Source organism: Megascapheus bottae, chromosome 17 (genome assembly GCF_031878675.1).
Source record: "Megascapheus bottae isolate mThoBot1 chromosome 17, mThoBot2.hap1, whole genome shotgun sequence".
Taxonomy (NCBI): Eukaryota; Metazoa; Chordata; class Mammalia; order Rodentia; family Geomyidae; genus Megascapheus; species Megascapheus bottae.
In genome coordinates, this window is record NC_143525.1 from 42,373,448 (window position 1) to 42,399,911 (window position 26,464).

The 26,464-nt window shown below is 47.1% G+C and overlaps 1 protein-coding gene across 3 annotated transcripts; it reads right to left on the bottom strand.

Moving 5' to 3' along the window:
• Window positions 1–702: 702 nt before the first annotated feature.
• Mtmr4 (myotubularin related protein 4) lies at window positions 703–26,097 on the bottom strand. 3 transcript variants are annotated; one of them, XM_090351112.1, is made up of 19 exons: window positions 26,031–26,097; window positions 24,673–24,711; window positions 20,315–20,404; window positions 19,813–19,929; window positions 19,171–19,253; window positions 16,278–16,438; window positions 16,068–16,164; window positions 15,735–15,848; window positions 14,150–14,346; window positions 13,774–13,902; window positions 12,894–13,005; window positions 12,244–12,439; window positions 11,818–12,003; window positions 11,568–11,738; window positions 11,277–11,431; window positions 5,048–6,446; window positions 3,530–3,640; window positions 3,204–3,292; window positions 703–2,994 (listed from the first exon to the last, which is right to left on the bottom strand). In XM_090351112.1, exons 2-19 carry the CDS (start codon window positions 24,673–24,675, stop codon window positions 2,817–2,819), a joined length of 3,588 nt encoding a protein of 1,195 aa, XP_090207238.1. In that variant the 5' UTR covers window positions 24,676–24,711; window positions 26,031–26,097; the 3' UTR covers window positions 703–2,816. The 3 variants fall into 3 exon arrangements, with proteins under 3 accessions (XP_090207238.1, XP_090207237.1, XP_090207236.1); XM_090351111.1 differs by lacking the exons at window positions 24,673–24,711; window positions 26,031–26,097 and adding an exon at window positions 21,863–21,928 and having other exon boundaries at window positions 703–958; window positions 2,783–2,994; XM_090351110.1 differs by lacking the exons at window positions 24,673–24,711; window positions 26,031–26,097 and adding an exon at window positions 21,863–21,928.
• Window positions 26,098–26,464: the final 367 nt, after the last annotated feature.

Genomic DNA, 26,464 nt, shown 5'->3' on the forward strand with positions numbered 1-26,464 from the left:
GCACCACGCGGCCTGTGGGGCGCGAGCCGGACCCCCATGGAGGGATGCGCGGCCTGCGCCCCGGCGGGCGGGCGGCCCGTCGTGCCCGGGCGCCGTGGGCTCAGGCCCCCAAACCGCCCCCACGTGGACGGGGAGCGCCGCCCGCTGGGGAGTTCCAAGGCCTGCAAGGAGAGAAGCCCCGGTTCTCGGTTCTCCACGGCAGAATACGAAGGGTGGAAGGGTGGAGGGCTGCAGCCGAATGCAGAGTGTGCATCCGGCCGCACAGCGCCCGCCCCGAGAACGGCGCAAGCCCCCGTCTCTCCAATGAAAGGGATCCGCCCCCCAACCCAACTCACGCCAGGCCAGAGGAGACCGGGCTTCTCGGCAGGAAGGGCACCAAGAACGCGAGGACAACTCCGCGGGGGCCCCCTCGGCCCGCAGGTGGCCCTTCAGACACTGAAGACAGGTGAACCTCAGATGAGATGGGACAGTATTCTTTAGAACCCGCAAGAATAAACCCCTATCCAATCACTAGCCACAGATATATAACCCAGGAGCTCATCTGAAGAACGGAAATTGTCGGCAGGAGCTCTGCTTTAGTCTTTTTCTCATAGTAAAAACAACAAGACCAAGAAACAAAAACAAAACAACTACCGGAAAAAAAAAAAAACCACTGCATTTCCTTAAGACATTGAAATGAATAAAAAGAACCAACAAAGCAGCACTAATATAGAGATTTTATTTAAACTGTATTGAGTTTTTTACAGCACATTGCATGTCACAACGCAACTGCACAGTTTGGATTTTTGGCCACATCATGTCACTGACACCCACAATAGCTCTGAAAGGAGTATTTGATGAACACATCTGAACCAAGAGCCCAGAGTTTCTCTCCAAGGCCATGCAGTTTGTTCATTTAGGACAGTCCCTCAGACAGCCAAAGTAGGCAGATACAGTCTCCTCAGTGTTACCAATCTCCCTGAAAACAGGCAGAGTGAAGTGCAATGAAAACCAATTAACTTAAAAAAAACCACTCATGACTGTCAGAAAATTGTAATGATTGAGAAAATGCTTAAAATAATTTTAGGTATCAGACATAGGAAATAATTTGTTACTTTTTCAATGATCTCAGGAATTTCCCAGACACAAACTCTCCATTATTCAGCTCCATTTATGTGAGGGGGAAAAAAAAAGTTCTGCTAGGCTGACCTAAATATGCCAAAACTTTTTAGGTTACATCCATGACAAGTATAAAAGAAGCACAGATGCTTCTCTGTAGGACTGAGGAAAAGGTCAGGACAAATAATTCTTGTTGTAAATGTAGATTCTAGTTATTTTGGAATGACTTTTCTAGAGAGCAACATAAAAGTAACAGTGAGGGTGACAGCTACCATAATTTTAAATCAACATAGGCCTAAATGTAATTTACCTTTTATACATCAATAAATGAAAAGAAAATGGATGTAAGAAATCCTAGTAGTTTCATTATAGGCCAAGGAGACTTTATCTGCCCCAACCATAGTACATGGCTATATCACTGTATCTTTTGGTTAAGTGCCACTGGTAAATATTAAGATGAAAAAAAAAATCCAACACAAAAAAAATCCAACAAAATCAAAACAAAAAAAAATTGTTTGGTCCAAATGGACACATTTTCTCTCCCAATTTTGGTATCAAGGCTCTATTCTCTTCTGTTTGGGTTCCATTGTTAAGTGCACAGAAATAGACAGCAGCATTTTTACGGAAACCCTCACATACCAAACAGCATTATTTGAGGAGGTAAAAACAAACGCTAGATACCCTCAAGGTGTCAAGTGTTCAGGATAAGAAGCAGTGTGACCCAGAGGAGGCAGCAGCCAAGGGAAAGACAACATGGGGGAAGTGGGCAATGGAACAATAAAAATCTTTGTTTTATTTTCATGCCAGGAGAGGATCAAGGTGTAGCTCCTGTGTTAGCACCAGGACAAGTAGGAAACGTCAGGCGCTAAGGGTAGGGCACAATCAGCAGATATTTCACAAGCATACCTTTTGTTTTTTCCCTTCTCTTTTCCTTCTTCACAGTGCATACTTCAAGAACTGGCACCATGTAATAGAGTGACGACTGCCTATGAAGCTCAAAATAACTGATTTTTGCCAAGACTAAGCATCAACAGTTTTCCTCTGCTCCCAAAGATATCTCACTCCCTAGAACTGTCCCTCTAAAATGAGTATTCACTGATGTTGGCCAATGAGCCAAGTGAAATACACTGAAATCTCCACTCGCCAAACCAATCTTTAAACCAAACCCCACAGAAAGACAGTACTAATGCAACTAGAGGGAGTGCCTCTAAAGACTGAGCCTTCATGCACAAACACAGAGCACAGAGGTACGGAATAGAATTCATCTCAAATAGGATAAGAAGTCCTATCTTGTATACTATAATCTGCTTTTTCAAGGTGGAGGAGAAATGGGTCTCTTATCACTTGAAGTTTGGTTATACGTATGCCTTTCTATTGCTGTTTGGGCACTTTGCACCAGGCAGTTATCTATGAAATAAATCATCAGCTTGTGACTCCCACAGGAGAAAGATGCTGGAGCCACCAACTCAACATTAAGCATCCAGACTCAGGGTCTGGATCAGGACGATTATCCCAGGGGAGGGTCTCTCCAGTAGAAGACCTCCTGCCAAATTGAAATTCCTCTGCTCCGTCTCATGGTACCAAGGAGGATCTCTCAAGATGGTATCTTTGAGCTCTGTGATTTCATGAGCCTCACAACTAGGAATTTTCCACACTACACCTGAAACAGATCCTCCCTTCAAACCTGTTAAAATTAGACAGGTCATCTCCTCGGGCATTCAACTGGAAGCTGTAGCGATGGGTTTCTTCAGATGCTGGCTCATGAGTTCCCTGGCACGAGATACTTGGATGTGTTCGTAACATGAGTTACAGACGAGCACTGGGTCATAGAGTTGTTGATCAGGAATGGGCAGCTTCAGGTGGCAGCATTCAGCACAAAATACATTCCCACAATTTCTGCCAAAGCACAAAGACGGAAGAGCTCATCAGAAATGCCAGTGTACTGAGGATCAATGGTAGTTTAAAAGCCTTTGCTGTGAATAACTTTTTTAAAGGGTTGGGTGCAAACAAAAATAGCTCTTGTAAAGATGTCCCCATTTTCAGACTAATTCAGTTTAGTGCTCAATATATGTAATGTACAACTTCAATCACACGGCACATCTTACCTGCAATGGTGTCTTCGTTTGGCCAACCAGAATTCACAGTCACAGTTAAAGCAATGGGATGCCATATGGTCTGGAACCCAGCGAGTCATCTAAGAGAAGGCACAAGGAAAAATTCCAGATTCTTGTCAATGGAGTAGAAAAGTAATACTGCAGTAAGGACAGCAGCCCAGGAGAAAATGACAAAGCTGGTCTTTATGACTGGCCGTTAGGAACCTACAAAGATGACACCTATCTCAGGGAGAGTTCAGGCCACAGCATGCCTCTCATCTCAGAAATATAATCCACTGTCTTACCGAAATCCCAAACACAGATGTGTCTAAACATACCTCAGTTTCCTTCTTATCAACAGGTTCCCAGCTTGCTTCTGAAAGGCAGTCTTCACTGTGATCAGAGCCAAAATCCTCCGTATCACTGCCATCTGACTCCTTCAAACATGTCTGAGGAATGGGCAAAGGCATCACCATCACTATTATTACTAGACTTAAGTATTTATGAGGTGCCAAGCACTGTTCTAAATGGACCACAAGCATGAACTTAATTCTTCACTACAGTCTTATGTATTCTACTACTGGACTTATTTTGTAAATAAAGAACTTAACGTCACAACAGAATTAAGAACTGTATCTGGTAAAGCTGAGATCTGGACAATATTCTGGCTTCAGAACCATGGCCTTAAGTACTATGTTATAGTGTGGAAAGATTAAACCAAGTGTTGACAAATTATGGCCCACAGCTACTCAAGTTGTATGGAAACATAGCTATATTCATGCATTTACATATCATCTATAGCTGCTTTTGTGCTATAGGCTACTCTGAGTTGCTATAACATAGACTATATGGCCTACACAACTTAGAAAAGGTTGGCTGACTCCTATTTAAATCATCATCCTGTTGGAAAAAGTGGTTAACTCTTCCCATTTCACCAGCCAAGAAGTGGGCAGCAGACAACTGGGAATGCCTTAACAGAAAAAAGGGAAGTGTCATTATGGGGGATGAGGAAGAGATAAGGGAAAAGATGGCTCTTAGAAGCGCCCAGCACTGCTGTGTCAGAAACTGACAGAGCAGGACAGCAGAATCCCAGTGGTCCTCAACATTCTCATCTGGATTACTCTAAAATATCTTAATTGCTTCAGCAAAATTCTACACTGACACTGGCCTGCCATTTCATTGCCTAAAGGGCAAACAAGGAAGGTATTCTAGCTGATCCTTACAGCATCTAATTCTCCAGGATTGCCTCCAACCACATTACCCAATTCTTCCTCCCAATCCTGGCATAAGTGCGCACATATGCATGCACATACACCGGAACCTCCTTTCAGCCATACTACTAGACTACCCATTGGCTCCATGCTTCTGAAGATGGTATTTTCTTTTACTGTCTACCTAGCTTAATAGCACACACTTTTTTCAGCATGTCCACGTCCCTTAAGTCTGCCTGACTCCCCACCCCAACCCCCCTTTTTTTTTTTGGCAAGTCCTGGGGCTTGAACTCAGGGCCTGGGCACTGTCCTTAGACACTTGCTCAAGGCTAGTGCCCTGCCACTTGAGCCACAGCACCACTTCTGGCTTTTTCTGAGTATCTGGTACTGAGGAATCAAACCCAGGGTCAAACAGTGCATGCGAGGCGAGCACTCTACCACTAGGCCACCCTCCCGGCCCCAGCCCTGATCTTTTATTCCACCCCAGCTCCCTGAACCATGATGCCTTCTCCAATATACCACTTAGAACATCATTCTACTTGTGGGCTTTTTACCTTGTAGCCTGAGCAATTAACCTGGTGACACCCAGGGGCTCAGTAAATGGGCCCCTTGAGTGGCTGGAAGGCAGCCCTAGCGACAACTTACAAAATCATCCTCATAATCCATAGGAGGCTCTGCAGGCGGGGCGCAGCAGTGACGGATATCCAGCCTCATCTGGAGCTCTCGCACTTGTCGCCGTAGCTGCTCCACTTCTTGTTTGTACCCTGCCTCAATTTGCCGTAGTCTATGCTGGATCACATCCGTGGGAAAGGGGAGTCCATCATCATCCAGGTAGAAAGGAGGCACTGGAGAAGGGCAGCTCTGGAGGATGGGCTTGGTGCTAGAGACTTGCTTTGGGTGACCAGACAACCACATCCGGTTGTTTTTCCCTCCTGGGCCAGTACAGTGTCCATTGGAATGACTAGAACAAACAGGTGACTTTACACCTTCTCTCTGAGCCCACTGGCCCCCAAAACAGGGCCCTGTGGCCCGCACCTGCTTACTGCTTGATCTCTTGCTGCAACAGCCATAGGAAAGCAGCCGCCTGGGAGTAGTCTCCCCACTCGGGAGTGAAGTCACCAAACCTTGGAAGCTGTCCCAGTTGGACCCTAGAAAAGAGAACTCGCTAATCTGGCTCTGAGAAATTGGCTTTCGGACCAATTCTAATGGCATTTTCCCCAAGCGATGATTTTCCAATAACTGTCCATTCCTATTATTTCCTTTCTTGCTGGTGTCTTCCTCCCTGTCAGTCACATCTGGCACAGAACTGGGCTGTTCCTGGTGGGAGATACTTGGTGTAGACCCTGGGGGATCTAGGTTGAGGAAGTCAGTGGCTGGCTCTGGAGCAGTTTGACAGGGAGCGTCCAGAGGACTGCCAAGGCCGCCCAGACTGTGATCCAGAGCACATCTGGTGGGCGCATCTAGCATGCAGTCTAGCTGGACCTTCTGGGGGACACCTGTCAGGGAGTCCTGGGAAGACTCAGGAAAATCACAGGTCGCAGCACACTTGCTAGAAACAACTGTAGAGAATGTACTGACAGGTTCTGTTTCTGGACAAGATTCAGGTGACCCCCCTAAGCCATTAAAAGTCCTACACAGCTCATCTTGGGCAGGAGGTTCTGAAGCTGGTACTGTAGTTTCTTCCAGGACTTTGATGTCAGTGTCAGAGGTGTTGCTCTGCATTTCCCGAGACACAGCAGTATTAAGCAGTTTATAATTTAGAGGACAGCTTTTGTGACCCTTATAATGTTTATTGCTCAAGTAGTCCTTCTGGTTACTGGGCAGAGGGGAAAGGCCCATTTCTCCTACCGTCTGCTGAGAACCTCCTACCCCAGATTCCACAAAGGCTGTCTCTGATCCCTCAGGGTTGTTATGCCAGGACTCCAGGCTGACTCTGACCTCCTGGCAGTGGTTATTAAGGTTAGGATCACTGGATGTTCGAGTCAGTGGGCTGCTTGTGTCACAGGCAGAAAGAAGGTCATCCATGGATCTGGTTTTAGGTAACCTGGAAGGACAAACATAACATTTGGAGGTCAGAAAATAGGAAGTACTTCCAATATTCAGAATCATGTCATTAGAGCAGCATCAAGCCAGAGTTCACAAGACATGACATTTAAAGTATAAATAACTGATGTGTATCAAAAGACTATTCAGCCAGTTGCGGTGGCTCACATCTGTAATCCTAGCTACTCAGGAGGCTGATATCTGAGGATCAAAGTTCAAAGCCAGCCCAGGCACAAAAGGACCTGGGACTCTTATCCAAAGGTGAGGCTTGGATCCAGGGTAGGGCGGTAGCCTTGAGCTGAAGAGCTCAGGGACAGTGCCCAGGCCCAGAGCTCAAGCCCCATGAGTGACCAAAATTTAAAAAAAAAAAAAAAAAAAAGGACCTGAGGCTCTTTTCTCCAATTGACCTCCAAAAAATGGGAAGTAGGGCTTAGCTCAAGGGTAGGGCAGTAGCCTTGAGCTGAAGAGCTCAAGGACAGCGGCTAAGCCAAGTTCAAGCCCCATGACCCACACGAGGTGGGGGAACGAACATGGCTTGGGCCAGGAGTTTGGCCTACCTAGCAGTAGAGTGCTTGCCTAGTATGTAAAGACTCAAGTTTGAGTACTCGGTACCATATACATGAAAAAAAAAATGCAGGAAGTGGTGCTGTGGCTCAAATGGTAGAGCACTGGTCTAGAGGAAATCTCAAGGACAGTTCTCAGGCCCTGAATTTATGCTCCAGGACTGCTGCCGTGCCGCCCCCCCCCCCCCCAAAAAATCTAAAACTAAGTTTCCATTGGTTGGTGCCAAGTAGACCAGCAGAATCCAAGATCTGGAATACATTAGGGCCTTCCACTGCCTACCACAGGCCCTCTGACTGAGGATAAAAGTGAAACCCAGCCACGGTACTTGTTTTTTTTTTTTCAGTTGTAGGACTTGAACTCTGGGCCTGGGCATTGTTCCTGAGCTCTTCAGCTGAAGGTTACCACCCTATCCCTTGAGCCACAGCCCCACTTCTGGTTTTCTGGTGGTTAAGTAGAGATAAGAGTCTCAAGGTCTTTAGTGCCTGAGCTGGCTTTGAACTGCAGTCCTCAGATCTCAACTTCCTGAGTAGAATTACAAGTCTGAGCCACCATGCCCAGCTGGCATTGTACTTTTTGACTTTTTATTTTACTTATTTTTGTGGTGCTCAGAATTAAACCTATGGCCTCAAGCATGGCACGTAAGTGACCAACCACTGGTCTATACCCCCCAACCAGTATCCACAACTAATCCCCACCCACCCCATCCCTTACCTGGTTTTACTTTTTCTTTCTTTCTTTTTTTTTTTTTTTGCCAGACCTGGAGCTTGAACTAAGGGCCTATGTATTATCACTGGCTTCTTTTGCTCAAAGCTACCACTCTAAAGTGGGGCACCAGTGGCTCACACCTGTAATCCTAGCTACTCAGGAGGCTGGGATCTGAGGATCATGGTTCAAAGCTATTCTGGGCACGAAAGATGTAGACAATCTTATTTCCAATTAACCACCAGAAAACTCGAAGTAGCACAATGGCTCAAGTGGTAGAGTGCTAGCCTTGAGCTAAACAAATTCAGGGACAATGCCCAGGTCGAATCAAGCCCCAGAACTGGCAAAAACAACAACAAAAAACTTAAAACAAAAAATTAAGGCTTTAGGCCAGGAGTTTGGCCTAGTGGTTAAAGTGCTTGCCTAGCATGCATGAAGACCCGGGTTCGATTCCTCGGTACCACATACATAGAAAAAAAGCCGGAAGTGGTGCTGAGGCTCAAGTGGTAGAGCTCTAGCCTTGAGAAAGTCCAAGGACAGTGCTCAGGCCCTGAGCTCAAGCCCAGGACTGGCAAAAAAAAAAAAAAAAAAAAAAAAAAAAAAAAAAAAAAATTAAGGCTTTGGCTCATGCTTGTAATCCTAGCTACTCAGGAGGCTGAGATCTAAGGATCTCCATTCAAAGCCAGCACAGGCACAAAAGACCATAAGACTCTTACTTCCAATTAATCACTAGAAAATGGAAGTGGGGCTGTGGCTCTAGGGGTAGGGTGGTAGCCTTGAGCTAAAGAGCTCAGGGACAGTGCCCTGGCCTAGAGTGCAAGCTCCATGACCCACAAAAAATAAATAAATAAATAAATAAACAAATTAAGGTTTTAGAGTATTTGTTGTCCTTTATACTATTAATTTTTAAGAACAGCAATAAGCAAATATCAAAATTTTAATATATAAGATCATATGTACCTGCAATCCTAAAAATCTGAAAGTGTTTAGAAAACAACAAAAAATCAACAATGACACTAAAAAACCAAGCATAGGGGCTGAGAACTTGGCCTAGTGGTAGAGTGCTCAGTTCAAGTCCCAAGACTGGCCAAAAAAAAAAAAAAAAGAAGAAACATATGTGAAATACAGAAAAACCTTAAAAAAAGAGCCAGACATACAAATATACATATCAGGGGCCGGGAGTTTGGCCTAGTGGTAGAGTGCTTGGCTAGCATGCACGAAGACCCGGGTTCAATTCCTGGGTACCACATACATAGAAAAAAGCCAGAAATGGTGCTAAGGCTCAAGTGGTAGAGCTCTAGCCTTGAGAAAGTCCAAGGACAGTGCGCAGGCCCTGAGCTCAAGCCCACGACTGGCAAACAACAAAAAACAAAAAAACAAAAAAAACAAATATATCATTTAAACATAATATTTTTGCTTTTAGGAATTAAATTTCTGGTAGAAATTTATGTACATATACATATACATGCATATATAACCTATATGATATATATATATATATTTACTGTGTATAGGGGAGCTGGCTTTAAATAGTCTAAGCACATATTCTACCATTGAGCTACACTCTAGTGAAATGATACATTAAAATCAGGTACCTATTATATGTATTTTACCATTACTTAAACACACACACACACACACACATGCACTAAAATATCTCCTATAATTTAAAGAAATGTGTGTGGGGTGAGGGATTAACCAAATGACTTAAATTAGACATACTCTTATTTCTGGACTACTATACAGCTATTTAAATAATAAAAGAACGCTAATGACTCACACCTGTAATCCTAGCAATTTGGAATGCTGATATCTGGAGGATCAAAGTCTGAAGCCAGCCTGGGGCAGAAAAGTTCAGAAGACTATCTCCAAAGAATGGAGGCTCAATGGATAGAACTGAGCCTGATAGATTGATAGAGCCTGAGCCGAGTGCAGTGGCTCATACTTGTAATCCTAGCTACTCAGGAGGCTGAGATCTGAGGATCAGGGTTCAAAGCCAGCCGGGCACAAAAGGACTGCGCCTCTTATCTCCAATTAACCTCAAGAAAACAGGAAGTGGGGCTTGGCTTAAGGGTAGGGCTGCAGCTTTGAGCTGAAGGGCTCAGGGACAAAGCCCAGGCCCAGGGGTAGGTCAGAAGCCTTGAGAAAGAAAGAAAAGGAAAAGCCAGAAGTCATGTTGTGGCTCAAGTGGTAGAGCTCTAGCCTTGAGAAAGCCCAAGGACAGTGTTCAGGCCCTGAGTTCAAGCCCAAAGACTGGCAGAAAAAGAAAAAAAGAAATGAAAAAGGAAAAAAAAAAAAAAAAAAAAAAAAAGGGGGGGGGGCCCAGGAGTTTGGCTTAGTGATAGAGTGCTTGCCTAGCATTCATGAAGACCCGGGTTCGATTCCTCGGTACCACATACATAGAAAAAAGCCAAAAATGGTGCTGAGGCTCAAGTGGTAGAGCTCTAGCCTTGAGAAAGTCCAAGGACAGTGCTCAGGCCCTGAGCTCAAGCCCAGGACTGGCAAAAAAAAAAAAGAGTATATATGACATATATACTTTAACTAGCGGGCCTAGCCAACTAACACCTGAGGGATCACATCAGAGCACGTGGTTCCTATAGAGATGAAACCAGAAGGCCATTAACAAAGTGTTAATGGTGGATATCTATGGGGTAGAAACCAAGAAGGAATGATCCTTCAGCCTCAGCCTCTTAAATGCTGGGATTCTAGGTATACACAATCTCCCTGGCTTTATATATTACAGATTTTGGTTATTTATTGGCTGAAATAAAACTTATTGGTTGGGCCAGGAGTTTGGCCTAGTGGTAGAGTGCTTGCCTAGCATGCACAAAGACTGGGGTTCAATTCCTTGGTACCACAAATATAGCAAAAGCTGGAAGTGGTGCTGTGGTTCAAGTGGCAGAGCTCTAGCCTTGAGAAAGTGCAAGGACAGTGCTCAGGCCCTGAATTAAAGCCCCAGGACTGGCAAAAACAAAAACAAAAACTACTCATTGGTTGAATACATAAAGGCTTGAAAATAAAAAATAACAGGAGCACAGATTACTCTCAGCTCACATTTCTCTTTCTGGTCAAGTCAATATTCAGCATTAGTTTGATGTCTTGCTTCAAATTCTAGCTTTTTTCTGAGGGAGTAAAGTCCATCCTTGCACTAAAAACCTCATGTCCCTGAGAATCAGACGCTTCTGGAAGTTAGCAAAGGTTGTTACTAAGATAGCAAACTCTTCAAACCTTTTTATCAGTGTATAAAAACCAACACCATTCCCACAAGCATTCTTGAAATAGTCTTTTCTTTTTCATTCTCCTCTCCCTGCTTAGTTATGTCACATGGGGTGATAGCAGCTCCAGAAAAGAAGACAACCAATCTTATCTTAAAAAAGGACCTTGAAAACACACAGGATGTACCACAGGCTAGTCCGGAGTCATGAGCCAAGTTTCTCCCTTAACTAACACAAAAAGTTGCTTTTAAACAGCATGAAGAAGGAGGATTAGGAGGAGACTACCATCATTTAGGTGAAACAGGAAGTCTTTCTAGTGGAGAAAGGAGAGAACAGAAGAGTTTTCTTACCTATCCAGAGATCGACCAGAGAATTCCTGGCTCTGAGCCACTGGGGAAAGGTAGAGATCCATATTTTCCTCTCCAAGTGTGCAAGGGGATGATGCAGGAAGGTAAACAGCTGTCCAGAGGTGCAGGGCCCGGACATGACAAACAGGATGCAGGACCTAGGAAAGTGGCCCAATAGTAGTGTTTTGTGAGATGTTCCTGACCTCTTTTTCTTCCCTAAGCCTTTACCTCTACATTCACCCCGCTGACTCAGACTCTTCTCACAGGTTTCCAAGGAGAAGAGGTCATCCTTACCATGTCTGAGCCGGGTGTGTAGAGGAAGTTATGGAAGTTTTTATTGCCGGCTCGCAGGAGTGCCCACACAGAACATGTCCGCTTGTAGATGTTGCGCTTCTCTCGTTCACAAGGATTGTTGGCCAGGAACGTGCCATAGAGACAGGAGTATGTGTGCTGCACCAGTTTCACCTAGAGGACCCAGACAGGTTGCACCAAAGGATCCCAGAACACCATTCTCCCACCTTAGTCACAGGCTTTTAGTACTTACCAGGAATGCTTCATTAAATTCAAACAGGCAGGGGAACTGCTTAAGCAACTGATGAACAGAATCGAGCCACTGGAGGAACACAGGGCATTGTTCATTTTGGTCCTCTGCATTTTCCTGGTGGCCACAGCGATCTCCAAACTTGTGCCCAAAATCCAGCCAATCAGATTCTACTAGCACCTGGAAGCCCTGCAAAAACCAAACAGTCCAAGCCTAAGTCCTCTCTGGAAGGGCTAGGCTGGGACTCTCTATAAGAATACCCAAAGCAGGCAAGTGCAACTGCAAAGCACAGCTCGGAACTTGAAAGGCAACTCAAAGCTACCAACGTGTCCTCTATGGAAGAATTACCAAGGTTGTTCCCGAAAGCCCATCACCATCCTTCCTGACCCCATTCCCTCCATTCTTTCCCACTCAGCCCCCTCTCAATACCTCCAGTGTCCTGTAATACGGGTCCAGTAATATTTTGGCCAGGGCTACAATCTGCGGTGTGCGGTCCCAGCCATCAGAGCAATGCACCAGCACAGGCCGACCTTCCCGGTCCACTGTATTAGCCACGAGTACAGCTGCTTTTAGCATCATGGATAAGTGCTGCAGCCACTTGGTACTCTCCAGGGCAGATAACCAGCTACACAAGAAGAGAAGTCAACTACATCACTAATAGTACTGGGCTACCACAATCTTTCTACCACTCCCAGCCAGTTCTACCCAACAAAGCAGGAAGGCAGGGAAGACAAATCTGAGGCAGATAAGAGAAGAGCTTCTAAGAACCAAGAGAGGAACTGGGAAGAATCACATGTATATTTAGTCACTTTCTTTCCCCAGTTCTCTATGTTCTTTGAGTAGGGCAAATGATCTACACACACACACACACACACACACACACACACACGCACGCACTCCAAAGTCCAGTGACCATGCCAAAATGTTACCTGAGATAGTCCCACCACACCCAACTGTATCCAAAGCTAAGGTTTCGTGTACCTCTAACTTTCCATTTCCCCATCAAGTCCTCCAAGAACAGGTAGCACTGAGTGAAATGAAACTGCAGGAATGATGGAATTAAAGCAGGGAATACATACTTGCTGGGATCTGGCATCTGGCTACACACGGCCCGCAGGTACTGGAAGCTATTCCGGATGGCATGGATGTTGGCCATTCCCATAAACACAACCTCACAGTTGGGATAGTACTCTGTAGATAAGAGAAGAGAATGGAATGTAAAAGAATGTCTTGGAAACAGGCAGCCAGGCCAAGAGCAGTCTCAATGGACAAAGCCTTCCTGGTAGGACCAAACATTCTACATAGAAACTATATAGACTCTCAACGTTCAAGTTATGCACTTTTATCTCTGGATATTCAGGTGCTATTTACTAGTAGTAATAATATTTGTGACAAATGCAATAGCACAAACAACAACAATACAAAATCGATTCTCAGTAGCTGCTCTGTACCTGTCCTTTATGTGTGTATGTGCAGAAGTGTGTATGTATGCCTATGGTAAGCATGTCCTTGCCAGTCCTGGGGCCTGGGTGTGGCCCCTGAGCTTCGTGCTCAAGGCTAGTGCTCTACCACTTGATCCACAGCTCCATTTTTGGTTTTCTTGGTGGTTAATTGGAGATGGGAATCTCACAGACTTTCCTGCCTGGGGCTGGCTGTTACACTGTGATCCTCATAGTTCCTGAATAGCTACGATCACGGGTATGAGCCAGCAGAAGCCAGCTGTACCAATACTTCTATATATACAACCCCTATTCACCCTACCAACCTTACAGAGTTACAGATGAGAAGACAAAACTGAGATGAGATAACTTAACCGTCATAATCACAGGAGTAAGTGGCAGAGTCCTGGCACCAGCTAGATTTATTTGGTTCTTTCCACTACACAAGCAACTCATACTTCTACCTCACCAAAGCCATCTAGAACACAGGATGCCTTCACACACTGGGTAATAACAGTACCTTCGCATTCACAGCCTCCACCCTTGGCCCGGTTAGCTACTGCTGCTGTGTAGGAGCGCGCATCCAGGATCAGCAATTTTTGGGGGGCTGCTGTGCTCTCCACCCCTGAGCATGCAGTCAGGGAAGAATCTAAATATACAGCAGCAAGAAGACTCAGGGTTAGCTATCCACCCAGCATCATTCCAGTCCTATGTGCTGTCTCTCAGAAGAGAGGAATGTGCAGACAAGACACTTCATGCCCCACCTCCTCCCCCAAACCAGAGATCCAGGCAGCCTACGTTGTCATTTTCTTGCCATTCTTCTACTAGAGACCCCTTGGAAACCAGAGAGGCCAAGAAGGCCTGTTGCTTAGGGAACCAGTATCACCACGTCTTACCGAAGTCAGCGTCACATGCCTCACTGGCATCACTGTTTCCAGTGCTGAGGGAGCCCCCACTGGCCCTTGTCCCCGGATCCAGTGCACAGGCCTTAGCAATGGACGTGACGAGATATTCATCATCAGCATTGCGCCAGCCCCACCAGCTGATCTCAGGCTGGCTGCAGCGGGCAATGGCAGCCCCGTTGCGCAGGTGTCTGACAAGACAGAAGAAACCATAATGCCCTTGGTATTCCAAGCCTCCAGAAGCCTGCTGGAAACCTCAGGGGGCCAAACCAAGGTCCCCAGAGCCAGCAGAGGATACCAACATATCCAGGTCACGATAATAGCAACCAAATGCCTTAACATCTCTAGAGAGCTGGACAGTTTACAAAGCACTATCACAGTCATTTTCTCAAATGGGCTCTGCATTCCCAAGGTGACCTTGACTCATCAAATCTGCATAGCACCTGCTCCTGGTTCAGACTTGCAGCAGGAGAACAAGGCCAGAGCCAAGAACATGAACAATTCTAAACCTCACAGCTGCTCTCTTTCTCACTATTTCTGCTACCACTTTGTTTTGTTTTATAGTGGTAGTGCTAGGGTTTGAACTCAAACCTTGAGTTTAAACTGTATCTCCAGCCCTTTTTTTTTTTTAAATTATCCTTCAAGCCAGGCATGGTAGGTCAAGTACATAATAATCTCATGTGCTTGAAAGGCTGAAGCAAAAGCATCCTAAGTTCAGGACAGCCTGAACTACACAGCAAGTTGATCAGCCTCCAACTACATAGTGAAATCTGTCTCAAAATAAAACAAAACATTAAAAACTTTAAAAATGGGGCTGGGAGGGGAGCCCAGTGGTAGAGTGCTCACATAGCATACATGAAACCCTGGGTTCGATTCCTCGGTACCACATACTCAGAAAAAGCCAGAAATGGTGCTGTGGCTCAAGTGGCAAAGCTCTAGCCTTGAAAAAAAAAAAGAGTCCAAAAACAGTGCATTCAGCGTTCCCAGGCTATTCTGTTTGGTCCCCCGGCTAGTTTAACAACCTTCTCACTAATGCAGTAGTGTATGCCCTTAAAACAAAAGGCAAAAAGGGATAAGAATCTCCAAAGGCCTTTTCTTTCAGAGGAAAAACACAGTGATTTTTGCTTTAAAATAAGTTCATAGTTACTTCCCCAAGGAGCATCAATTCCTACTCTAAAGTTTGGCTGCCCTGACTTCAGATCTGGATTCTTTCCTTACTGCAAAAAAACAACAGGGGCTGGGAACGGGGCCTAGTGGTAAAGTGCTTGCCTAGCATGCATCAAGCCCTGGGTTCGATTCCTCAGTACCATACACAGAGAAGCCAGAAGTAGAAGTGTGGCTCAAGGAATAGAGGACTAGTATTGAGCAGAAGAGCTCAGGGATAGCCCCCAGGCCCAGAGTTCAAGCCCCAGGACCAACAAAAAAAGAAAAGAAAAAGCCAGAAGTGGTACTGTGGCTCAAGTGGTAGAGCGCTAGCCTTGAGAAAACCCAAGGTGACAGTGCCCAGGCCCCGAGTTCAAGCCCCAGGACTGGCAAACAACAATAACAATAAAAATCTTCCCATTCCATATTGCCTCACCTATACACAACCACAGGGATACGTTTCCAAGAACGAAAGGAAGCCACGTTCTCCAGTTCTTTATCTGTGATCCACACAGGAACCAGCAGCTTCTGAGGGTAACTAGGGCACAACCTGAGAAGATACGGCAGGGGGAGGGGGAGTGGGAGGTGGGAGGAAAATGGTGATCACCAAACTAGGTTGAAAATATATAATAACAAGACCCAGGACATTGTGGGACAAGAGAACAGGAGCCCTCCTCCCTCTCAGACCCAGCTGTGCCCTTTACACTTTTATGGAAATGTGGAGAAAGGTTGGGTCTGGATTGGGCTTTGGTCTCCCATGCCCACTCACTTGTAGTTACTGTTGATATGCGAGACTCTCCAGACATTCTGTAGGTCAAAGCCCATCCTTGCCAGCTCTGCCTCCTGTCGACATCGTATGTGCTCTCCTGCAACACAGTACCACATGTCAAGTCCCCAGAGCACGAATGTCCAAGAGTACAGGAGGGATGAAAACTGAGGGCTAAGGAGCAGCATCCCCAAGAAAACAGCCCCATCTTACCTGGCTGACACAGGTGGGTGTGCTGCTCCTCCTCGGTCAGCCCGAGGCACCAGGCATGATAGGCAAAGGCAAAGAGATCCTCAGGCTTGGCAGGTCTTGCTGTGGCCCTGCTTAGCCTGGAGAGCCACTCTTGGCACTGCTTGAAAGTAGAGAAGTGGCACCTGCCAGGATAGAAGTCATAGGTTTAGATGAGTCAAGAGGCAAATACGCCATTGGGCCATGAGTAAAAAACATGGCTGCAGAAAGTCTGAGAGGAGGCTGCAAAGCAAGGTTAGGCAATGGGACTTTCCATTGGGGACCAAGGGTACTGGCCAGCACTCAGTGTCTCTTGTGACCATTCTGTTCCCAAGAACTTCTGTTTGCCCTCAGGTCCTAACATTTCTCATTCAAAATGTAAATGCTACTACCAGGCCCTCAATCTCTGTGCTTTTTATTGCTATCTCAGCAGCTAGCGTTATCTCCCTTCAGTGCCCAGCACAAACCTTCTGAAGGTAGGAAGTTTTGTTCACATTATTCCTGTTTCCTACTTCTTTCTCTTGCTGGATAATGCCTCTTCCCTGCCTGGCCCACATTCTAACACTTCAAAGACTTTTAATCCTAGCTCTTTCTTAAAAACTCCCCAGCTTGCTCTATTCCACAGGCCTCTTCCTTTCTGGATTTTTTAATGTATAAATTGTGCCAAACACACTGCCACATGTTAAGTTTTCCTTCAGCAACTAGCCTTTAGCCATGAACTTGATCCCATGCAATCTAAACTGGACAGCCTCATAACGCTTCTTGAAGTCAGTCTTAGCCGTCTCCTGGTATCATGTTCAACTACCTGCAAATCATGCCATCTTTACTTCCAAAATAGACCCAGAATCTGATTTTTACTACAGTGACTACAACTTGACTCTACAATGACTCTAGCTAGACCACCAACATCTTCTTCTTTTCTTTTCTTTTTTTTTTGCCAGTCCTGGGGCTTGAACACAAGGCCTGAACACTGTCCTTGGGCTTTCTCAAGGCTAGCGCTCTACCACTTGAGCCACAGTACCACTTCTGGCTTTTTTCTATGTGTTTGATGCTGAGGAATTGAACCTAGGTCTTTGCGCATGCTAGGCAAGCACTCTACCACTCGGCCAAACTCTGGGCCCCTGAAATAGCTTCCTAACTAGTGTCCCAGCTCTTCCCTGAGAAAATTTCTTCCATCTAGTCTCAATATAGCAGCCAGAATGATTCTATAAAACATTCATCAGTTCACGTCACTACTTTGCTTAAAAGCCTCCCGAGATTTCTCAGTTCCCTCAAAGTAAAAGCCAGTCATCGTGACACACTTCCTCCCAAGCCTACTGGCCTTATATCCCACTACCCTCACCGTATGCATCCTTCCAGCCACACTGACCTTCAACCAACCTTCAAACACTCAGGCACAGGCACCAACCCACCACAGGTGGTGTGTGCTCACTGTTCCTCTAGCACATTTTTTGGGGGGGAGGGGTGTCATTGGGGCTTGAACTCTGGGCCTGAGTGCTGTCTCTGAGCTTTTTAGCTCAAGGCTATCACCCTACCCTTGAGCCACAGCCCCACTCCCAGTTTCTCAGAGATTAATTGGAGATAAGAGTCTCTCAGCTTTGTAGAACCCAGGCTGGCTTTGAACCTGGATCCTCAGATTTCAGCCTCAATCCTCAGATCTCAGCCTCCTGAGTAGCTAAGATTACAGGTATGAGCCACCGCGCCTGGCTCTGGTGCATTCTTCTCTCAAATCCCCTCATGATCATTTTTTAGATTCTGACTCAATTGTCACCCCTCCTGTATTCACTGATCATTTGTTTAAAGATACAACCTTCCCCCCTCTAACATATACTCTTTATCATTTCTTTTTTATTTCTCCCAGAAATGGAGATCAAAGCCTCTACTTGAGCTGCACTCCTTATTTTTCAGGTAGGGCCTCATGCTTTTGCCTAAGGCGAGCCCTAGGGCATTACCCTCCTATTTATACCCCTCAAACAGCTGAGATTATAGACTAGCTACAAATAAAAGAATGTTCAGTACAATGTCTATCTTGTTTGAGACAGTCTTGCAAATAAGTTTTAGTTCAGGATGGACTCAAACCACAATCCTCCTATCTCTTCCTCTTTCAGGTAGATAACACCATGCCCAACCCCCCTCCCTATTTTAGTTTTTCCTTTATGCTTACCTCTTGTAATATATTTCATTTCCTATTTACTGTTAATACCTTTCCCAGTGAAACTCTAACCCTCTAGAGGACAAAGAGTTTTATTTGTTCTCTGCTATCTCTTCAGACTTAAAACAGTCTGGCATAGACTCCTTAATAAGGGTAGGTTATATAAATGAATAAGCCAACAATAATGTGACTGCTCTCTGTCAGATATTGTCCTTAATTGCTTCCATAAACATTATCTCATTTCATCTTTATGATGACACCATGAGCTCAGGTCAAAAGAGTATGGCTAGCCAGGCATGGTGGCTCACGCCTGTAATCTTAACTACTCAGGAGGCTGAGATCTGAGAATCATGGTTCAAAGCCAGCCCGGGAACTAAAGGGCACTAAAGAACAAGTCTCTTATCTCCAATTAATCACTAAAGAAAAAACCACCAAAACTGGGAAGTGGGACTGTAGCTTAAGGGATAGGGCGGTAGCCTTGAGCCAAGAGTTCAGGGACAGTGCCCAGGCCCAGAATTCAAGCCCTATGACCTACAAAGAAAAAGAAAAAGAGTATGGCTAAGTAAACTGAACTCCCAATCCAAAACAGAGAACAGAATTTTTACTTTTTCTTCTGCTAGGAAAGGTAAGGTGAAATCTTATCTTTCCTTTGCAGAAACCCTGTAGCAGAGAGGCGTTCAAAAGACTAAGGGTGAGAGAACCTGAGTGAGTCCCCAATGTTCTTACCTCACCACTTTGGAGTCCTTGCAGGCAATGTGCAATTGGAACATATCACGGCTCTCCACACTGTCGATCATCCGGAGGGGGACCTTCAGAGAAGGGCAAATTGAGACTCAGATCTCCCACTCTGGGCACCCCTCCTCACCCCAACCCAGCTGCTGATATACTAATGGAAGCAAGGAAATCGCCATTGCCCAAAGGCCTGTTATGTGCCTGGGAACTAACTGTGTTGGTTCCTTTACATATGTGATCAATTAATAACAACAGCCCTGAAAGGAGAGTGTTTTCACTTCATATTCTAAGGAGAAAGTCAAGACTTGTCCGAGGTGACACAGCTGATTAAGCAGCAGTGCAGAAGACCCCCAGGTTTGCCTGGTTCCAAAGCCTATGATCTTCCAATAAAGCCACTGTGCCCCTTAGAAAAGCCCACAACAACATAAAGAAAAAAGAAGGGAAAGTAAGAATGAGCCAAAGACAGAGATAGACCTATCTATGCCTAGAAGAATGAGAGCAGGGAAATAATAGCTAGTGAGAAAAAGAAGGGCACTCCAACTGTTTTTGGAGACATACTCAGATAGAACAATGGAATAACACCATCTTGAATCTCAGATCCTCACTTTGGTGTAGGAAAATGAGACAGAAACTCACGTTGATGACAGAGTCCTTGAACTTGATGTGCAGTCGGTAGTTGGAAATGGCAATGAGAGCATCAGTGGCCCGACCCAGGAACTCTACTCCCTCACCCTGAAGCACTGTGAAGGGTACCTGCCAAGGGCCAGAGGAAACTCAGTCCACAATGGAGTACCCCCCTAATTCTCTCCTGCAGTCCCTGTTCTGTGGGATATCATCTGGAAAAGCTGAACTGAGGCAGGAAAGGAGTCACAGCAGTAGGCCCCAGTGGCACAGGAAAACTGCCTTTCCTTCCTTGGGGCCAAGACTCCAAAAATACACAAACCAACCAAATCCCCATCCCTCCAGATATCCATGAGCAGGAAGTCAGAGCTTGGGAACTAGATCCTCTTAAGGATTTTTTTTTCTTTTTCTTTTTTTTTTGAGAGAGAGAGAGGTGGAGGGGGAGAGAGTGAGAGTGAGAGTAAGAGAGAGAGTGTTTAACTATACCTCAGACCCTGGGCCTCCAGTTCCACCTTACCTGAAGGTTCTCCTCCTCCTTCACTAGTTCCTTGGGGGGGAACAGATCCTTGGCTTGGATGTACTCCAGGCTGGGGGGCCCCTCCTCACCCTGTAGGAAGGCCACATCCCTGAGTCACCAGGCTCTACTTGGCCCTTCAGAATCACTTGCTCCCCTCCCCCAGCACTCTACAAGTACTCCCACACACGTCTGAAGGTTCTGGCTCCTGGAGAAGGTAAAGGAGATGGCTTGGTTGGAGGTGGGGAAGGATGAGATGGATGTGCATTGGAGCCTAATAAACCTAAAAGAGCCTCAACCAAGGAGGAACTGGAAACCTGCACTTTTCAAACAGGAACTCTCCTTATAACTGAAATTTCAAAACTGGGGGGAGGGGAGACAACTAAAAAAAAAAGAGAAAACCTAAGAAAAATAGTGTGCAGGCAAAACAGAAGGCAGGAATGGGAATGGAGGGTGTGGCTGCAGGAAGAGGAGCCAGGTGTGGCAGCTGATTACAAAGAGAAGGGCGATCAGGCACCCGTTGCCACAGAAGCTTCAATCTGGTGGGTTAAAGGAGACAAAGAAGAGTAGGTTGGGGGGATTCAGTCCCATGCCTCTAGAGGGCCTTCGTGGATACTTTCAAAAGGAGGATATGTTTTGGAGCTGAGCTTATCTTCCTATTAGGCCCCCGAGGATGACAAGCCTCCACTACCTGCTAAGCAACCTACCCCCGCCTTCTGATCTGAGGGGAATTCCTGAGGAATACCAACAGCAGGCAAAAGTCACTCTGCTCCCAATCACCAGGGAGGGCAAAAGGGGATCTACACACCAGGGAGAAACCAAGAGACCCAAGGACAGCCAGGGCAGAGAAGGAGAAGGGGGGAGGCCTGGCAGACACCCATGGGGGGAGGGGATCGTAGGTGTGGGAACATCTGAGAGGACAGATGGGGGAAGCTGCGAAGGAGCATTAGCCAGAGGGGAGGAGGGGAAGCCTGGGAATGATGCAGAGGCACAGAGCCCTGCAGAGGTAGGGAAGGTGAAGAAGAGAGAGATGTCTGGGGGACAGTCAAGGAGACAAGCCTAGCATGTCAGGTGAGAGATGGAGTGTGGAAAGGGGAGGGAAGGGGAGTGTGGAGAGCGGGAGACCAGCGTTCAGTCATCCAAACCCAGCCAGCCCCCTCACACCTCACACCATCTACTAGCCACATCCCACATCCCCAAGCGAAGATGCAGCGGGTGGGACCAAGATGGAGAGGCGGAGGAAGAGGGGTGCACCCTGCAGGGCGGGGCCTGGAGATCTGCAGTCAAGGGCAGTGGCTGCCGGGCCAGCATGGGTCACAGAATTCCCGATCACGGCCTTCGACAATCCCCAGCGCTCAAAGACTGAAGCCAGTCCCAGGAAGAAAAAGGGCTGACCCTGCACCCCGGCTCCCAAACGTCTGGGGTCAGGCCGGGGGGCCTCGGGAAGGAGGACGGGCTGGCATTTAGTATCTCAAGGGCTGGCCCTGGGCGGGGCTGCCTGGCAGCAAACGGACGCATCCCCGGCCCCCCGCAGGCAGGCCTGGCACTTACGAAGCAGCTAAGCATGGAGCAGGAGACACGGCCGGTCAGGCTCATGGTCGCGGGCAGTCTGGGCCAGCGCACATGTCCCCGGAGCTGCTGCGCTGCCCGCCGGCCCCGGGCACCCGCCGCATCCCGGCTGCGGGACCCTCCAGGTGCCGCCGCGGCCAGCAGCGAGCGCGCGCGGGCGTTGGGACCCCAGCTCGGCTCCCGCGCGCCTCTCCCCTCCTCTCCACAATGGAGCGGGCCCGGCTCCGCCCTCCGGCACGAGCGCGGAAGGGAGGGCACCCGGGCGGGCGCGGGGGAGCCCAGGTCCGCCGCGGAGGCCCCGCCCACGCCCAGGCTCCGCCCTCCGCGGTCCCCGCCGGCCCGTGGCAGGGCAACCCCGGGGACGTCTAGGGGCACTCGGGAGGGCGGCCTGGGGGACAGGACAGGGAAGGCAGGGCCGCCCTCGCCCTTTCATTCCCCATCTTGCCAGGTGAGCCTTCCCACGCCCCTCGTCTCACAACGCACAGAGCTCCTGCACCGCCCGCTCTGGATCTCAAGAAACAAGCTCAGGGGTCTCCACTTCCAATCCGCGTCCTCCATTCCCCAGACCTCACTGAACTCTTTTGGTCCCCTTAGAATGAACACTGGTCTGGTGCCAGGTTAGTCATGCCACACTCGTGAAAGGGAAATCCTTTGCATTTTTTATTTCATGGCCCGGCCCAACCCTTCTCTTTCAGCTCCATCTCCCCCTTGTTTCACATCCTTTGATCGTAGGAATAGAAAATACTTATTAGAAAATTTCTTAGTCTGGAAAAAGGAAGAAACTACAGAAGCTATTGGGGGAAAAAAAATCAAAGAGGGTATAAAGTTGGGTTGTGGATCAAGAAATAATGAGTACAAGGTGTACAATGTCACTAAGAATAACAAAAGGAGCTAGCTAGAACCCTGGAATTTCCTGTACCTTGGTAACTCTCAGAAAATAGGGACTTTGTTTTGGGGGAAGGGAACTAATGGGAAGGAAACCAAATCTCATTTTATTAAATATCTATGAGCCAAGCAATTTCAAACATACATGAACCCTCCAGGAAGTCTTATCCTGATTTTATGGATGAGATTTCAGATTTAGGAAGTATAAAATTTGTCTAATGTATTTAAGTGGTGGTGCTAGATTTAAAATTAGATGAAACTAATATGAACAGTATGCTGTTTCCAGGATATTACAGCAGAGAATAAGGGACTGTGGGGCCAGGACCACTGGGATTTCTTTCTTCCTCTTTCCTTTTTTTTTTCTTTCTTTCTTTCTTTCTTTCTTTCTTTCTTTCTTTCTTTCTTTATTTTTTGTTGTTGGTGGTGGTGTTGGTGTTGATTGAACTCAGGGCTTCATGTTATTATTGCTTGACATTTTTGCTCAAGGCTGGTGTTCTACCACACCTTATTTCCAGCTTTTTACTTGTTAATTTGAGATAAGAATCTCAGGAACTTTTCTACTCAAGTTGGCTTTGACTCTTGATCCTCAGATCTCAGCCTTAAGGGTAGAAGGGATGGCTGGGAATGTGGCTTAGTGGTGGAGTGCTTGCCTAGCATGCATGAAGCCCTGGGTTTGATTCCTCAGTACCACGTAAACAGAAAGAACTGGAAGTGGCACTGTGGCTCAAGTGGTAGAGTGTTAACCTTGAGCAAAAGAAGCTCAGGGACAGTGCCTAGGACTGGCCAAAAAAAAAAAGAAAGAAAGAGTAGAGGGGATTATAGGCATGAACAACTGGTGCCTAGCTCCACCTGGGCTTTCTGAGAAGAAACTAGACCAATATTTCATACATTATAGATGCACACATCTATAGTAGTGGGAAAGAAGGAGTCCTTTCACCAAGTGAATTCACTGACATGTCCTAAGCATAGAGACTCCTGAAATTGAAAAGAAGCAACCACATTAAGAGCCTGGTCTGGGAGTTTGCAACTCTCCTTTCTCATCTCACTGCTTCTTTCTCTGAGCTCTCAGGAATTCAGGAATTCCCTGAATTTGGGGTGAAAGGGCAGTTATGGTTAATGGGGAATTCACAAGATTGTGATGAACCACATCTAGTGATATTAAGGATACTATACTCTCAGATATAAAGTCAGCTACCACCCACAGTGACAGACTGCAGTACCTGGAAGTTGGTGGAATCACTCCTGATTCAGCAACTATAACATTCATGGGACCCACCAGAAGTCCAAGGACTTTATGTAATGAAGACCTGTCTCTTTAGGCCAGAATGTGTGGATTTTACCAAGAACACAAGGAAGAGAAGGACTGTTAATGAAGCATGGGGGTGGGGGGAAGTACAACTTTCTGTTCCCAGGGCTGTAAACTGTCTTATTTTTTTCATTCTAAAGAAATCTTTTTTTTTTTTTTTTTTTGCCAGTCCTGGGCTTGAGCTCAGGGCCTGAGCACTGTCCTTGGACTTTCTCAAGGCTAGAGCTCTACCACTTGAGCCTGAGCACCACTTCCGGCTTTTTTCTATGTATGTGGTACCGAGGAATCGAACCCGGGTCTTCATGCATGCTAGGCAAGCACTCGACCACTAGGCCAAACTCCCGGCCCATCATTCTAAAGAAATCTTGTGTTAGGGGTGAAGCTCAGTGGTAGAACACTTGTATAGTATGTAACAAGGTCCTGTGCCACAGAAAATAAAACAAAACAAAACAGGAAACTCACATTTATCTCAGGGCAGAGGAACCTAACCAGAATTGAACAGAATAGCCTGGAGCTCAAGGTCCAAGAGGGGTGGGGCGGTTTCACAGAGATGAACTCAAGATTATAGAAAACACAATGGTATGAGGGCAAAAATACTCACCATTCTACCGGGGTGAGGGTCCTGGCTGTCTGTTAGTCACTACAAAGAAATAAGAACATAGAGTAAAAAGCACCATTAACAAATACCATAGAACCAACAAACACCACACACCTACCCCTGAACTAGTTCTCAACAGCTCTTATTTTCTTCCCTCACACAAGATTCAACCTGTCAACAAGCCACCACACCAAATAGGGACATTGGGGGCCACTTGGGGAGAAAGCAACAAGTGTCTTGCAGGGTGTAAGTCAGCCATAAAACTCTGAAGCAGAAATGAGAATCACCCACACTTTCTCCGCAGAACTGAGTCCTGACTCACAGATCAAGAAGGTGAAGTAGAATACTCCAAATGCTGTCCTTTTCAGGAGAGCAGAAGAAATTCCAACTTTGAAGATTAAAGGCTTGCCCAGCTGAGACTCATTTTTGCCCTTGTGGAGGCATGAATCCACAGGACTGTTTGGCTAGTCTCTTGGGTCTGGGAATAGCACCCTCCTGATCTGTTACTGGGGACAGAGTCCAAAGCATGGGGCAAAAGGGAGAGGACCACAACCTGTGATAAGACAGCAACAGGGGGGGAGGGAAACGGGTACCAAGACATGTGAAAGGGTATCAATGTATGTGAATTAATGCACCTTCTATCTGGCAAATATCATGTAACCCTTTTACTAATTACAATAAAAAAAAAAAAGACAGCAACAAGGCTGGACAGGTCCTGCTTAGCAATACTTGACACCAAGTAGGGTGGGTGGAGGTTATGGGGAGGAGACCACACAACAGGAAAAGAATCAGGCCAAGTAGGCTTGGGACTCAGCATCTGTCAAATGGGTTCAAGTAACAAGAATTTCAGGATGAGGCCTTCTAGGCCCACTAAGTTAGCCAGGCCTAAGTTAACTGATGTTTTCCTTCAAGCCTGTTAGGCTCAGAAGCCTAACATGGCATAGCTTCTGCAGGGCTAAGAGCCTTTCTCTGTGGTCCCACCCTTATCCCCCAGATCACAGTACCCTCTGCCTCTGCCCACCTTCCCTCGCGGGGGAGCCCGCAAGCGGCCAGCCAGAGGTGCTGCCTCACCGCCCACTGGCACGCAGCCTCACAGGGAAACAGAGGGAGGAGGAACAAGGACCAGGCCTGGGAAACCCAGGGCTTCTTGACCTAGGGAATCTGGTCCTGGGGGACGGGCTAGGCTGGCAGGGGATCCCAGGTGCCCAGGTTCCAGAGGCGGAGCCTAAAAGCCTCGGAGGTGGGGCTCCGAATGACAGAAGGCGGGACTCAGGAAAGCCAGTGGGGGGCCGGGGCGGGGCCGAGCCAGACGAGGTCGTTGCGGTTTCCAGGCTGGCCGTGCACGGGGTACAGTGACTCACCCAGGCGGTGTCCACCGGACCCTCCAAAACAGCGCTCTCACCACTTCCGTCTCCCGCAGCTGCTGAGGCCGCGCAGCTCGAACCCCTCCACGGTCCCCTCTCCCCAACCAATCGTAACGAGGGCCTGTGCCCGCCCTGGCCAATGGCCACACCAAGTCCCGCCCTACCTCACCACGCAGCTGCCGCCCTCACTCTCCGCGTCTCTCATTGGTCAAGTGGGAAGACGCCCTCTGAGACTTTAACCTATCGGGTGCCCGAAGACAAGCCAGTACCTGGAGGGAGGCGGTGCCGGCTCAAGAGAGCAGACCCAGCCAATGGGAAATCACAGCGCGTCCCTGCGGCAACCAATGGAAAAGCAGCAAAAGGGGGCTGCTGACTATGATTCCGGGGGCCGGAAGTGGGAGCGGCCTGTCGCCTACTGGTAGCGCAATTGA

Bases quoted from the DNA above. Each gene is read 5' to 3' on its own strand.
- Mtmr4 (XM_090351111.1), bottom strand. From the start codon at position 21,907: ATGAGCCTGACCGGCCGTGTCTCCTGCTCCATGCTTAGCTGCTTC. The intron at 19,930-20,314 runs GTAAGGTGGAAC...GGCCCTTGGCAG, and splicing joins AGGAGGAGGAGAACCTTCAG to GTACCCTTCACAGTGCTTCA. The intron at 3,641-5,047 runs GTAAGTTGTCGC...CCCATTCCTCAG, and splicing joins TGGATTATGAGGATGATTTT to ACATGTTTGAAGGAGTCAGA.